This window comes from Coregonus lavaretus (genome assembly GCF_964263955.1).
Source record: "Coregonus lavaretus genome assembly, chromosome: 21".
NCBI lineage: Eukaryota > Metazoa > Chordata > Actinopteri > Salmoniformes > Salmonidae > Coregonus > Coregonus lavaretus.
Genome location: NC_140008.1, coordinates 23,646,783 through 23,660,559, shown reverse-complemented (window position 1 = coordinate 23,660,559; position 13,777 = coordinate 23,646,783). Strand labels below are relative to the sequence as shown.

Below are 13,777 nucleotides of genomic sequence, written 5' to 3'. Positions count from 1 at the left end.
TGTCTTCACTGACATTGTCAACATGTCCCTGACTGAGTCTGTAATACCAACATGTTACAAGCAGACCACCATAGTCCCTGTGCCCAAGAACACTAAGATAACCTGCCTAAATGACTACCGACCCGCAGCACTCACGTCTGTAGCCATGAAGTGCTTTGAAAGGCTGGTCATGGCTCACATCAACACCATTATCCCAGAAACCCTAGACCCACTCCAATTTGCATACCGCCCCAACAGATCCACAGATGATGCAATCTCTATTGCACTCTACACTGCCCTTTCCCACCTGGACAAGAGGAACTCCTACGTGAGAATGCTATTCATTGACTACAGCTCAGCGTTCAACACCATAGTGTCCACAAAGCTCATCACTAAGCTAAGGACCCTGGGACTAAACACCTCCCTCTGCAACTGGATCCTGGACTTCCTGACGGGCCGCCCCCAGGTGGTAAGAGTAGATAACAACACATCTGCCACGCTGATCCTCAACACGGCGGCCCCTCCGGGGTTGCGTGCTCAGTCCCCTCCTGTACTCCCTGTTCACCCTTGACTGCATGGCCAGGCACGACTCCAACACCATCATTAAGTTTGCAGAATACACAACAGTGGTAGGCCTGATCACCGACAACGATGAGACATCCTATAGAGAGGAGGTCAGAGACCTGGCCGTGTGGTGCCAGGATAACAACCTCTCCCTCAACGTGATCAAGACAAAGGAGATGATTGTGGACAACAGGAAAAAAAAGAGGACTGAGCATGCCCCCATTCTCATTGACGGGTCTGTAGTGGAACAGGTTGAGAGCTTCAAGTTCCTTGGTGTCCACATCACCAACAAACTATCATGGTCCAAACACACCAAGACAGTCGTGAAGAGGGCACAACAAAGCCTATTCCCCCTCAGGAGACTGAAAAGATTTGGCATGGGTCCTCAGATCCTCAAAAAATTCTACAGCTGCGCCATCGAGAGCATCCTGACTGGTTGCATCACCGCCTGGTATGGCAACTGTTCGGCCTCCGACCGCAAGGCACTACAGAGGGTAGTGCGTACGGCCCAGTACATCACAGGGGCCAAGCTTCCTGCCATCGAGGACCTCTATACCAGGCGGTGTCAGAGAAAGGTCCTCAAAATTGTCAAAGACTCCAGCCACCCTAGTCATAGACTGTTCTCTCTGCTACCGCACAGCATGCGGTACCGGAGCACCAAGTCTAGGTCCAAAAGGCTCCTTAACAGCTTCTACCCCCAAGCCATAAGACTCCTAAACAGCTAATCATGGCTACCCGGACTATTTGCATTGCCCCCCCACCCCACCCCAACCTCCTCTTTTACGCTGCTGCTACTCTGTTTATTATTTATGCATAGTCACTTTAACTCTACCCACATGTACATATTACCTCAATTACCTTGATTAACCGGTGCCCCCGCACATTGACTCTGTACCGGTACCCCCTGTATATAGACTCCCTACTGTTATTTTATTTTACTGCTGCTCTTTAATGATTTGCTATTTTCTATTTTTCTTAAAAAACTGCATTGTTGGTTAAGGGCTTGTAAGTAAGCATTTCACTGTAAGGTCTACACCTGTTGTAAAATTTGATTTGATTTGATTTATCCTATTATCCCTCACCCCACTGGCCTCTGTTTCGCACACAAACAGAATCCTCCCCATCCCCCAAGCCAGCAAACATCAGACAAAGAAAATATAAGCTGGATACATGGAACACAATATAGAATGTGAGATAGGTATCAAATACAGTGTTGTACACACACACAAACACCAATTGAGTCGGGTTTCATTGTACTGATTTAATTTCATCATTATAATACAGTAGTTCCAGTGGAGAAGGAGCTCACCAGAAGTTTGAGCAGCCAGAAGCGGGACTTGTAGTAGCCAGTCTTGAAGGGGTTGATGAGGAAGAGGAGCATGAAGCCGTAGAGGATGAGGGGGTTGACCTGCATGGGCAGCATGATGTACTCAGAGTACAGACAGGACAGGATGCTCATACACCACAGCACCCCCAGGAATCCTGCAATCTACGGAAGACACAAAGAAAATAGTGACACAACACTATCGAATTCTCAGTCAATTTCCTTTATAAAGCAGTATACACATTGTCCTTCACAATATGATCAGAAAAAAAACCCTAGTGTAAATCTTCAGATTAGTATTGATTATTGACAATTTTTTATTTCCATTATTCAGTGCATTCGCTCCCTGGTGATCACACAAGATGATTTTTCTCTCCATTATTTCCTCTATTTCTCTCAGTATACTGTCTGACTATTATTGTTCATTGTCCTTGTGCATCCCCTGGTTCTCCCTTCTCCCTTACCTCAAACAGGTGCTGGTGGGAGAGGTTGCTGCGAGGGTTCAACTCGAAGATGAGCACGTGGTTGACCCCCGCCTGGCGCCAGCCATAGGTGTTAATGCCCAACAGGAAGAGGAACTCGATCAGCAGGAAGCCACCACGGTAGATACGCACAAGAGGCCACACGTTCTCATACCGGATGAGTACAGCACCTGAAAAATAATAATAGTCCTTCTCCTTCAAATATCTGACGCTACAATACAGTATGCAAAACTAACTTGAGCTCCCCCTAATGCCAAGTCTCAATATTAAGCCCCATTTCCTCTGTATCTGTTAGCTAATCCCCCAGTAAAAATGCCTTATTAGCATGGTTGTGTGTGAACGTACCAGTGAGGATGAAGGAGATAGCGAGGACTATGAAGACCCCACAGTACAGGCCAACGCGGAAGGTAGTCCAGGCTAGAGCAGGCTGCAGGAAGGAGCAGAGAATAACAGAGATAAGCAATTACCAGTTACTAGACCTGCGTGACAGCAAGTCTTCTAGGCTCCACTGTAATGTTGTCAGGCACACAGTTTGAGAACCACGCTTGGCATTTACTAATTCATTTAGCTTGACAGATAGACACTGTTATCCAGGGAAGCAGAAACCATTCAAAGAATAGATCACCTTTTTCTGGTTGTGCTGCAGATAATTCAGTGCATGGTATAGAAAGAGTCCTTATATTAAAGTGTGTTATCGTCAAGTACTTTGGTATGTGCTAAAAATACAAGTCATATAAAAGGTGCCCACAGGGAATCTGGACAAGCCATTTGGATCTAGCACAATTCAGGCTGGGAATGACATTGATATTAATACAGCTATAGATCTGAGGGATATGTGATAGGGGATGTGAAGCACTCTCTCCAGCCCCCTTTATCTCATCCCCTGTGGAAAAAGTCATTTGTCCAGCCTAGTTTGGAGAGCCTCTTACAGGATCGATACTGTGGGGATAAATAGAGTGAGTGTGTCACATACATATATAAACACAGCAGGAAGGAGATGAAGAGTGGGAAGTGTGTCGATCTGCCATAGAATGTTGATGTTGATGAGATGCTGACACAAGCTGGAATGATCTAAAAGTGATTGGTTAATTGTCCACTAACGAACTAAAATACACACTCTAGTAAATCTATGGTGCAGTCTCTATCACCTGTGCTGCCCCCAGTGGAGGCACTCTCAGCCTCTTCATGGCCTTCTGACGGTCCCCTCCCTCTAGCTCTGTGGTCACCAGAGCCTGACAAACACACAACAAAGACATGTCAAAGGGAGGGCAAATCAATTGCTCAGTCATGAACCGGTTAGAATGCAATACAACATATTCAATGGGAGTCAAAGACCAGGATCAGACTATGCTAGAATGAGAAATTTGGACAATCGTAATTTCATGATTGTACCTAGCTAAAATAGCTGACAGAGTAAACATTGTCGGAAAATAGTTAACCTCAACAATGCCTACACCTCCACAGCCAAGGGCTTCGGTTCAATACGTACCTCTGTCTCAGAGATGAGCTGGGTGATTTTCTTACAGGTGTAGAAGGGGGCCACCTCCACGTGGGCCACACGCCAGTCAGCCCCGCGGGGGGTCTCCAGGATCTTATCATGCTTCTTCAGGATTTTACGGAAACCTGTGAAGTTCAGATTCTGGGAGAAAGACCAATCCTGGGGTTAAGTCTGAACTGAGCAAGCGCTGCAGAGAGACACAACAGGAGACTGAACGGTTATTCTGCTGAGATAAAGAGAGAAACAGAGAAAGAAATTGACACCAATAAAGAGAGATGGATAGAGATGGATAGAGAGAGAATGAGATGTAGAGAGACATTTTATGCTTATAGCAGCATCAAACAGAAAGATGAGAGGGTGTGGAGACAGGCTGACTGGGTCTCACTTGGTAGTTGTGCTGTAGGATGAGGCTGAGGTAGTATCTAGGGGTAGTGTGTAGGGTTTAGGGTACTAACTTGGTAGTTCTGCAGCAGGATGAGGCGGAGCTAGTATCTAGGGGTAGGGTGTAGGGTTTAGGGTTAAGGGTACTAACCTGGTAGTTCTGCAGCAGGATGAGGCTGAGGTAGAACTCTGAGAAGGCCAGCTGCAGGTCCTTGATGTTGCGGTGTTTGCAGCGTTCCTCCTGGGACAGGTGGAACACCGTCTTGCGTTTGCGGAGGCCTGGCGCATTGCTCTCACGCTGCGCATCCAGAGACGATTGCAGCTCATTCTGCAGGGTGGCGAAACGCCTCTGGGCTTCAGCAAGTTTCTCTGCAGGAGGAAAAATATGGAAAACAACTGAGTGAGCAACAGTGTCATAGCTGCAGTATGCCCAAGACAGAACTCTCAACTTCAGTGATCTGATTGCACTTTGAGAGTAACTTCTGTCAGAAACATAAACATTAGGCTTCATTAACAGCCCTGCAGGAAGTCCAGCCAGAGGTAAACACTCCTCTCCATTACGGGGGAAGCGGAAGGGGAGTATTAAGTTCTTCAGTCATGTAAATGCAGCCCTCTGCAAGCACATTACCAGGGTCAAGACAATGTTAATTTCCCTCCTGAGAGAGAGACAGCAGAGCATGGAGGAACCTGAGTGGATCTGGAGCATGGCCCACATTCTCCCCACCTCGCCCTCCCCCAGCCTCGCCGCACCCCAGTCCCATTCCCACTACCACATTCCTGGACTGGACTCATCAAGCCCAGCTCTGACACATATCCTCCACTGTCCCCTCAGCCTGGGTCTGCACTCTGCAGCCCACCACACATCCTATTCATAGGCCAAGGCTGAAGAGAGAGGCTTTTGGAATAGACCTCCTCAGTCCTGATTCACAACTAGGCCACCTGGTCAAAGCAATGGTAGTGGCCTAGCACCGTCTCATGTTGCCCACGGTCAGTGAGGACAGGGGTGTTACATTAGGTGCAGTGGGTTTAACGGTTACTTTACCGCTCAGTTGCACACACAGCCTCTGGATTTCACAGGAATGCCTGAATAGCTGTTCTTTTGATGGCTAAAATTAGAGTAATCCCTCACAGAATAACAGTAGATTATGTCACTGTCTACATGGTCCAGAGGGCCTCCTATCTGCTCTGCATGGATCAAGTCATGACATAACATGAGGCGTGAGAAAGTCAAGACTCACATACTTTACCTAAGCAGGAAGAAATTAAGCCTGGGTAGATTTGTGTACAGACAAAGGTGCAGACTGAAGCGACAAAAAGAGGCTTTAATGTCTGAGCTTTGCCAGGAAAAGCCACAGGTAAAATATTGTCTCGGGAGTCTATATTTGAGGATACATACAAATATTTTAGATATTGTGACAGCATTTAACAGAGACTGTGTTGTGCTTTGGTTTTTCTCCCTGGAATAGAGTTAAGTCATCCTGGCGCAGTGAAATTAAGGGGGTCGATGACCCCTTTCAGAAGAGGGAAGCTGCTTGCCACAGCTCTCTGCGGAGGCGAGGAGTCTCTTATGTAAAAGCTCACACATTGAACACGACATGAAAAGAGGGAGATAGCGCTGTCTATCCAGCAAGATTCAACATCCGGCTAGGAGGACTGAGAGATTATGATGCTGCAGTCTGGAGTCAGGTGTGAAGTGAATGGATGGGCTACATGACTGCTAATAAGACCCAACACTGCTGAAAACAACCTTCACTATAGATTTCATTATAGCCTACATCGAGCCAGACTGCTTTCAATTATAATAAGGCCTGGTGTCTAGCCTTGATGTGACTCAGACGTCTGCTAGATATGCTTAGGGACTCTTCGCAAATTACTATGGGGTGCGCGGACCAACTGGCAAGTGTCTTCACTGACATTTTCAACCTGTCCCTGACCGAGTCTGTAATACCTACATGTTTAAAGCAGACCACCATAGTCCCTATGCCCAAGAAAGCGAAGGTAACCTGCCTAAATGACTACCGCCCCGTAGCACTCACGTCGGTAGCCATGAAGTGCTTTGAAAGGCTGGTCATGGCTCACATCAACACCATCATCCCAGAAACCCTAGACCCACTCCAATTCGCATACCGCCCCAACAGATCCACAGATGACACAATCTCAATCGCACTGCACACTGCCCTTTCCCACCTGGTCAAAAGGAACACCAATGTGAGTATGCTGTTCATTGACTACAGCTCAGCGTTCAACACCATAGTGCCCACAAAGCTCATCACTAAGCTAAGGACTGGATCCTGGACTTCCTGACGGGCCGCCCCCAGGTGGTAAGGGTAGGCAACAACACTTCTGCCACGCTGATCCTCAACACTGGGGCCCCTCAAGGGTGCGTGCTTAGTCCCCTCCTGTACTCCCTGTTCACCCAAGACTGCGTGGCCAAGCACGACTTCAACACCATCATTAAGTTTGCTGACGACACAACAGTGGTAGGCCTGATCACCGACAACAATGAAACAGCCTATAGGGAGGAGGTCAGAGACCTGGCAGTGTGGTGCCAGGACAACAACCCCTCCCTCAATGTGAGCAAGACAAAGGAGCTGATCGTGGAGTACAGGAAAAGGAGGGCCGAACAGGCCCACATTAACATCGACGGGGCTGTAGTGGAGCGGGTCGAGAGTTTCAAACTATCATGGTCCAAACACACCAAGACAGTCGTGAAGAGGGCATGACAACACCTTTTCCCCCTCAGGAGACTGAAAAGATTTGGCATAGGTCCCCAGATCCTCAAAAAGTTATACAGCTGCGCCATCGAGAGCATCCTGACCGGTTGCATCACCACCTGGTATGGCAACTGCTTGGCATCCGACCGTAAGGCGCTACAGAGGGTAGTGCGTACGGCCCAGTACATCACTGGGGCCAAGCTTCCTGCCATCCAGGACCTATATACACTAGGCGGTGTCAGAGGAAGGCCCAAAAAAATGGTCAAAGACTCCAGTCACCCAAGTCATAGACTGTTCTCTCTGCTACCACACGGCAAGCAGTACAGGAGCGCCAAGTCTAGGTCCAAAAGGCTCCTTAACAGCTTCTACCCCCAAGCCATAAGAATGCGGAACAATTAATCAAATGGCCACCCAGACTATTTACATTGACACCAACTACTCGCTGTTTATTATCTATGCATAGTCACTTTACCCCTACCTACATGTACAAATTACCTCGACTAACCTGTACCCCGCACATTGACTCGGTACCGGTAGCCCCTGTATATAGCCTCGTTATTGTTATTTTATTGTGTTACTTTTTATTTTATTTTGTACTTTTAGTTTATTTAGTAAATATTTTCTTAACTCTATTTCTTGAACTGCATTGTTGGTTAAGGGCTTGTAAGTAAGCATTTCACAGCAAGGTCTACACCTGTTGTATTCGGCACAATTGATTTCATTTGATTTGCTCTTTTGACAGAACGAGTTGAAAAGATCAGAGTCAGTAAAAAGAGCCTTACTTCCCATCACTACGACCACCTGTGCTAATTAGCTATCTAGCGTGCTCAAACACCTCTGTGTAAGCGTAACTGGAGGAAGTGTAGTGGGAGTGTTGTTCCTCGGCTGGAGGCACACAGCCATATGGATCTGTGCAAACCTGCTACAGTAAGTGTATCTTTCACGCTGATATGAAAGAAAAGTTCCATATGTTTAGAAGAACGTATCACAATCGAAACGTTAAAACAGAGCGTCGGGATTGTAGTTCACATGGTCCCACAGGTAATAAGGCAGAATGCCTTGTTAATGCCTTGGGTCACCGAGAGCAAACTAATTGCTAGCTAGCAAACTAGCCAAGCTACAAGTTGTTTCCAATTGGCTATCTAGTTGGTGTTGTTGTTGTCTATCAAATTGTATAAATCAAATTCTATCTTCCCTCTCCTCTGGCAACGACCTGACTCGCACTGGCACACACATGTAGATACCGTAGCTCTCTAGCTCTGGCATTTTGAAAGTGCGCCTTGGTAGGAGTATCATTTGATGTTTTCTATTTTTGCCGTTGTGGCAACAATTTAGCAGTGGCATAATATAAACGGAAACACCATCTCCGGTAAAAAGCCTTTGAAAACAAAGACTTAAATTAATATAAGGACCCGCAGACACCCTGGGATAGAGAGCAGTTGCTTCGCTAAGTATCTCTACCTGAAAATACATGAGTGATTGATAGTTGGTATTCAGCAGTCATAAAAGTATGCCTTATTTACTTTGAAGAACTACTAAAATAGTGTTTTAGTTAGACAGCATAGGCATCAGCTCTATAGAGATGAGATGATGACTTGGAATGACATAATAAAGTCATCAAATAAAACAAATGTAATATACACAACTGAAATATTTTATTAAAGTGAAGTAATGTGAATACATGATGGTTAATAAGTGATAAGCAGTAATGTGCAGTCACTACCATCATGGAGACTTTTATTAATTGTTTTATTCTGTGTTGTTACAGTATTCAACCCACATAATGCATAGTGTATTTCGAAAAAAATAAAAAATAAAGACACCGAAATCGAAAACTGTCATTATTTTTGAATAATCAAACCGAAACCGAACCAACCTCAAAAAGCACTAATCACTCAGCACTACTAAGTGGGAGGGGGGGTCCAACTCCAGTTGTCACTTGAAAATAAATACATTACCCTTCATTGAATTACCTCAATAATGATTGTGACCACAGTAACTGCCTTAGCATTAAGGTAGCAACCCTGTGTTTATAATCGCTCATATCGACACAACCACTATCGACACCACCACTTCTTGTGGCATGCACAGTCCATGCCACGCTGGGCTACGGGCCAGAAGGTTGAGGGTTCGCCGACCACGTGGACAAGCTCACTCTCCCTGCTTGTTTCATTACAATATGTTGTTCAGAGTGGCTGGAGAGGATGCCGTAGGCTAGTAAGAGAGAAATAATGGAGACCACAAATATTACAATACACTATACCCTCCCCTGTGCCCAATAAAAAACTACACAATCCTCCCCAAAGCAAAGAAAAAAGTTACACCCCCCTCCCCCATTTTGGATACCCCATCCCCCTAAGTCATTTTAGAACGGATGGGAAATCATTGTTTTTCAGGGGAGATAAAAGCGAGGAGCAACATGATTTTGGTCAGAGTCCCAGTTCTATTTGGCAGTCCAACCTGGCCTGAGTTTATTTCAGCTTCTGGCAAAGCCTCAAGGGGAGGGGATGGGAGGGGATGTTTATTGGAGAAGAAAAACATGGAGTTTAAACATCTTTCAGACTTTAAGGAAAGGCAAATTAAAGTGGACACTAATTAATGCACCTTCTGTATACTTTGTTGGCTTCCCATCTAACTCCTATCATTACCAATAAAGTATGTACTCGTTAGTACAGATTCAGAATATATCGAATGTCTATGTTGCCAGGAGGCATCAGCCCATTAAATGCAGTTCTACAAACAGCCTCTAGGGGCAGCAATGTTTCCTGATACCTCAGAGCAAAGGTTTTTAAGCAGTACTGTATATAACATCTCATGTTAAATGAGGCATATATACTCCCATCCTGAAATAAACCAGGCTTCCTTTGCTAATTTGGTCAGCCATGCTTAAATCAAAGTGCCCGCATTAGACAAAACGTCACTTAGTTGGCACACAAGTAAAGCTCATCACTCTACATGACACTCAATGTACAAATGTATACATGTGCAAGATGTCAAGGCAATTACTGGCTATGCACTGCAGGCTGACAGTTATGGCATTAAATGTTAGCCTACTGTGAGTGGGCAAACTGCAGATGCTCACGGCCAATCAACAGGATGGTCTCACTTAGTCAGAGAGAATAACTCGCATAGCATAATGCCATTTAGCAGACACTTTTATCCAAAGCGACTTACAGTCATGTGTGCATAAATTTTTACGTATGGGTGGTCCCGGGGATTGAACCCACTACCCTGGCGTTACAAGCGCCATGCTCTACCAACTGAGCTACAGAGGAACACAGCACTAGCATAGCAGCACTGCTCCATCAAATAGGCCTACCTGAATAGAATGTGTTGATCTTCAAAAGCTCCTTCTCACAATTCTGGAAAAACTTCTCCTCAAACTTGGCGTAGTATCTCTTGACAGTGTCTTCATCTGTGACTGGAGAGGGAAAATAGAGAGAGAGAGAGAGGTCAGTTTTCAGAGAAGAGGTACAGTTGCTGCTTATCATAACAATATTCAACAAAAACACATTATGTAACCAATGAGAAACAATTATATGGTTTTGGTGAGAGATATATATTTTTTAAATAACAATACAGAACATACAGTGGCTTGTGAAAGTATTCATCCCCTTTGGCATTTTTCCTATTTTGTTGCCTTACAACCTGGAATTAAAATAGATTTTTGGGGGGGTTTGTATAATTTGATTTACACAACATGCCTACCACTTTGAAGATGCACATTTTTTGGGGGGGTGTGAAACAAACAAGAAATAACTATTCACCCCCCCTCCAAGTTAATACTTTGTAGAGCCACCTTTTGCAGCAATTATAGCTGCAAGTCTCTTGGGGTATGTCTCTATAAATTTTGCCCATTCTTCAAGGCAAAACTGCTCCAGCTCCTTCAAGTTGGATGGGTTCCGCTGCTGTACAGCAATCTTTAAGTCATACCACAAATTCTCAATTGGATTGAGGTCTGGGCTTTGACTAGGCCATTCCAAGACATTTAAATGTTTCTCCTTAACATTTACATTTACGTCATTTAGCAGACGCTCTTAACAAGAGCGACTTACAGTTAGTGAGTGCATACATTATTTTATTTTTTATTTTTTCATACTGGCCCCCCGTAGGAATTGAACCCACAACCCTGGGGTTGCAAACGCCCTTGCTCTACCAACTGAGCTACATCCCTGCCGGCCATTCCCTCCCCTACCCTGGACGACACTGGGCCAATTGTGCGCCGCCCCATGGGTCTCCCGGTCGCGGCCGGCTACGACAGAGCCTGGACAGAGCCTTAAACCACTCAAGTGTTGCTTTAGCAGTATGCTTAGAGTCATTGTCCTGCTGGAAGGTGAACCTCCGTCCCAGTCTCAAATCTCTGGAAGACTGAAACAGGTTTCCCTCAAGAATTTCCCTGTATTTAGCGCCATCCATCATTCCTTCAATTCTGACCAGTTTCCCAGTCCGTGCCAATGAAAAACATCCCCACAGCATGATGCTGCCACCACCATGCTTCACTGCGGGGATGGTGTTCTCGGAGTGATGAGAGGTGTTGGGTTTGCGTCAGACATAGCGTTTTCCTCGATGGTCAAAAAGCTAAATTTGAGTCTCATCTGACCAGAGTACCTTCTTCCATATGTTTGGGGAGTCTCCCACATGCCTTTTGGTGAACACTAAACGTGTTTGCTTATTTTTTTCTTTAAGCAATGGCTTTTTTCTGGCCACTCTTCCGTAAAGCCCAGCCCTGTGGAGTATACGGCTAAAAGTGGTCCTATGGACAGATACTCCAATCTCCGCTGTAGAGCTTTGCAGCTCCTTCAGGGTTATCTTTGGTCTCTTTGTTGCCTCTCTGATTAATGCCCTACTTGACCGGTCCATGAGTTTTGGTGGGCGGCCCTCTCTTGGCAGGTTTGTTGTGGTGCCATATTCTTTCCATTTTTTAATAATGGATTTAATGGTGCTCCGTGGGATGTTCAAAGTTTTGGATAATTTTTTATAACCCAACCCTGATCTGTACTTCTCCACAACTTTGTCCCTGACCTGTTTGGAGAGCTCCTTGGTCTTCATGGTGCCGCTTGCTTGGTGGTGCCCCTTACTTAGTGGTGTTGCAGACTCTGGGGGCCTTCAGAACAGGTGTATATATACACAGAGATCATGTGACAGATCATGTGACACTTAGATTGCACACAGGTGGACTTTATTTAACTAATTATGTGACTTCTGAATGTAATTGGTTGCACCAGATCTTATTTAGGGGCTTCATAGCAAAGGGGGTGAATACATATGCACGCACCACTTTTCCGTTATTATTTTTTTTCAATTTCTTGAAACAAGTTATTTTTTTCATTTCACTTCACCAATTTGGACTATTTTGTGTATGTCCATTACATGAAATCCAAATAAAAATCAATTTAAATTACAGGTTGTAATGCAACAAAATAGGAAAAACGCCAAGGGGGGTGAATACTTTTGCAAGGCACTGTACACAAACGACAACATCACACAAACATCAACTGCATCACACCTGCCCAGACCCACATGCTCACACCCTCATCTCCAGCGCCCGCATCCCTCTCCGCCACATGACCTCAAACTGCACCATTTTGTTTCTCTCCGTCACCCGTGCATTTTCAACGTTTAGATAATAAAGCATTTGACCTTTCCATTGTGTTAACGACGGAGGATTGGTTGATTTTCTGTTTTTAAGTATACGTTTTTTCAAAAGTATCATCCAATCCATCGGGTATCTCACTGCACCCTCATATGCCATGTCTTGAAATATGCAGACAGACGGGTTAAAAGTACATTTACATTGTAATACTACTTCTGACAGCCAACTTTCTAACTTCGCCCATATCTTTTGGACTTTATAACATTGCCAGAAGGCATGGATTATTGAGTCATTGTTAGTTTTACACTTAAGACATGACGCTGCCGTTGTGCTGTAGAATTTGTTAATTTTGTCTTAATTTTCGCTAACTGTAATTTCGTTAGTTATGTTCCAACATTCCCTCCATCTTGTGCCAATATCAGTTCTTTTTAAGTCTTGGTTCCAATAGCTTGTATATTTTTCAAGAGATTGTCAGTTGGATAGGCTCTCTGCAAGGTTTTATATAGCTTACCTATGAATGAGAAAAAATTCATGGACACAAACCATTATGGAAACCAGCTTTTTGTGCAACAATTCATGAATATGGTAATTGTAGACCGAGAGGAATGTGAGCATATCTTGGAAGCATACAGGTATCTGTTGGACTCATCCACATCCTTCAGGCTGATTCTCCTTCGACAACAATCAGTTTCAAGGTTTAATGTCACATGCACAAGTACAGTGAAATGCCTTTCTTGCAAGCTCTAACCTCAACAATGCAGTAATCAATAACAATGTAATACTGAAAATAACAAGGTAGAACAAGATAAATAAAATAACAAATAAGAAGTTCCAGTACCATATTTACAATGTGCAGGGATACTGGATTGATAGAGGTAGCTATGTATAGGGGTAAGGTGACTAAGCATTAGAATATATGATAAACAGAGTAGCAGCAGCATTAATGATGATTGTATGTGAGTCGGTGTGTGTAGAGTCAGTATAAATGCATGTGCATATTATGTGTGTGTGAGCAAATGATGATCAATGCACTGTCTTAAACAATGCTCTTTCTCATTCAGACCAGGGTATATCAAACCAAGAGAGGCAAACGGGTTAAAAAGGGCTTGATGGTGTCGTGAATGAGCCTAGTCAGTATGACCTGGTGACTCCTCCAGTCTCCAGACAGAGCTATGGTAACACTGAGACAAGGAAGATGAAGAAGCGGAATAAGAACAGCAAGCGGCCTCAACCACAGGCAGC

At 44.7% G+C, this 13,777-nt stretch overlaps 1 protein-coding gene across 1 annotated transcript in view; it reads right to left on the bottom strand.

The window, feature by feature from the left end:
• LOC311148632 (xenotropic and polytropic retrovirus receptor 1 homolog) overlaps positions 1–13,777 on the bottom strand; it is a 99,871-nt gene that overhangs the window by 12,869 nt on the left and 73,225 nt on the right. The window contains exons 3-9 of the mRNA XM_084185620.1: positions 10,262–10,363; positions 4,380–4,597; positions 3,839–3,988; positions 3,498–3,581; positions 2,695–2,776; positions 2,332–2,519; positions 1,853–2,032 (exon numbers count right to left, since the gene is read on the bottom strand). Of these exons, the coding sequence (XP_084041746.1) occupies positions 1,853–2,032; positions 2,332–2,519; positions 2,695–2,776; positions 3,498–3,581; positions 3,839–3,988; positions 4,380–4,597; positions 10,262–10,363 (1,004 nt within the window). The remainder of the gene's footprint in view (positions 1–1,852; positions 2,033–2,331; positions 2,520–2,694; positions 2,777–3,497; positions 3,582–3,838; positions 3,989–4,379; positions 4,598–10,261; positions 10,364–13,777) is intronic.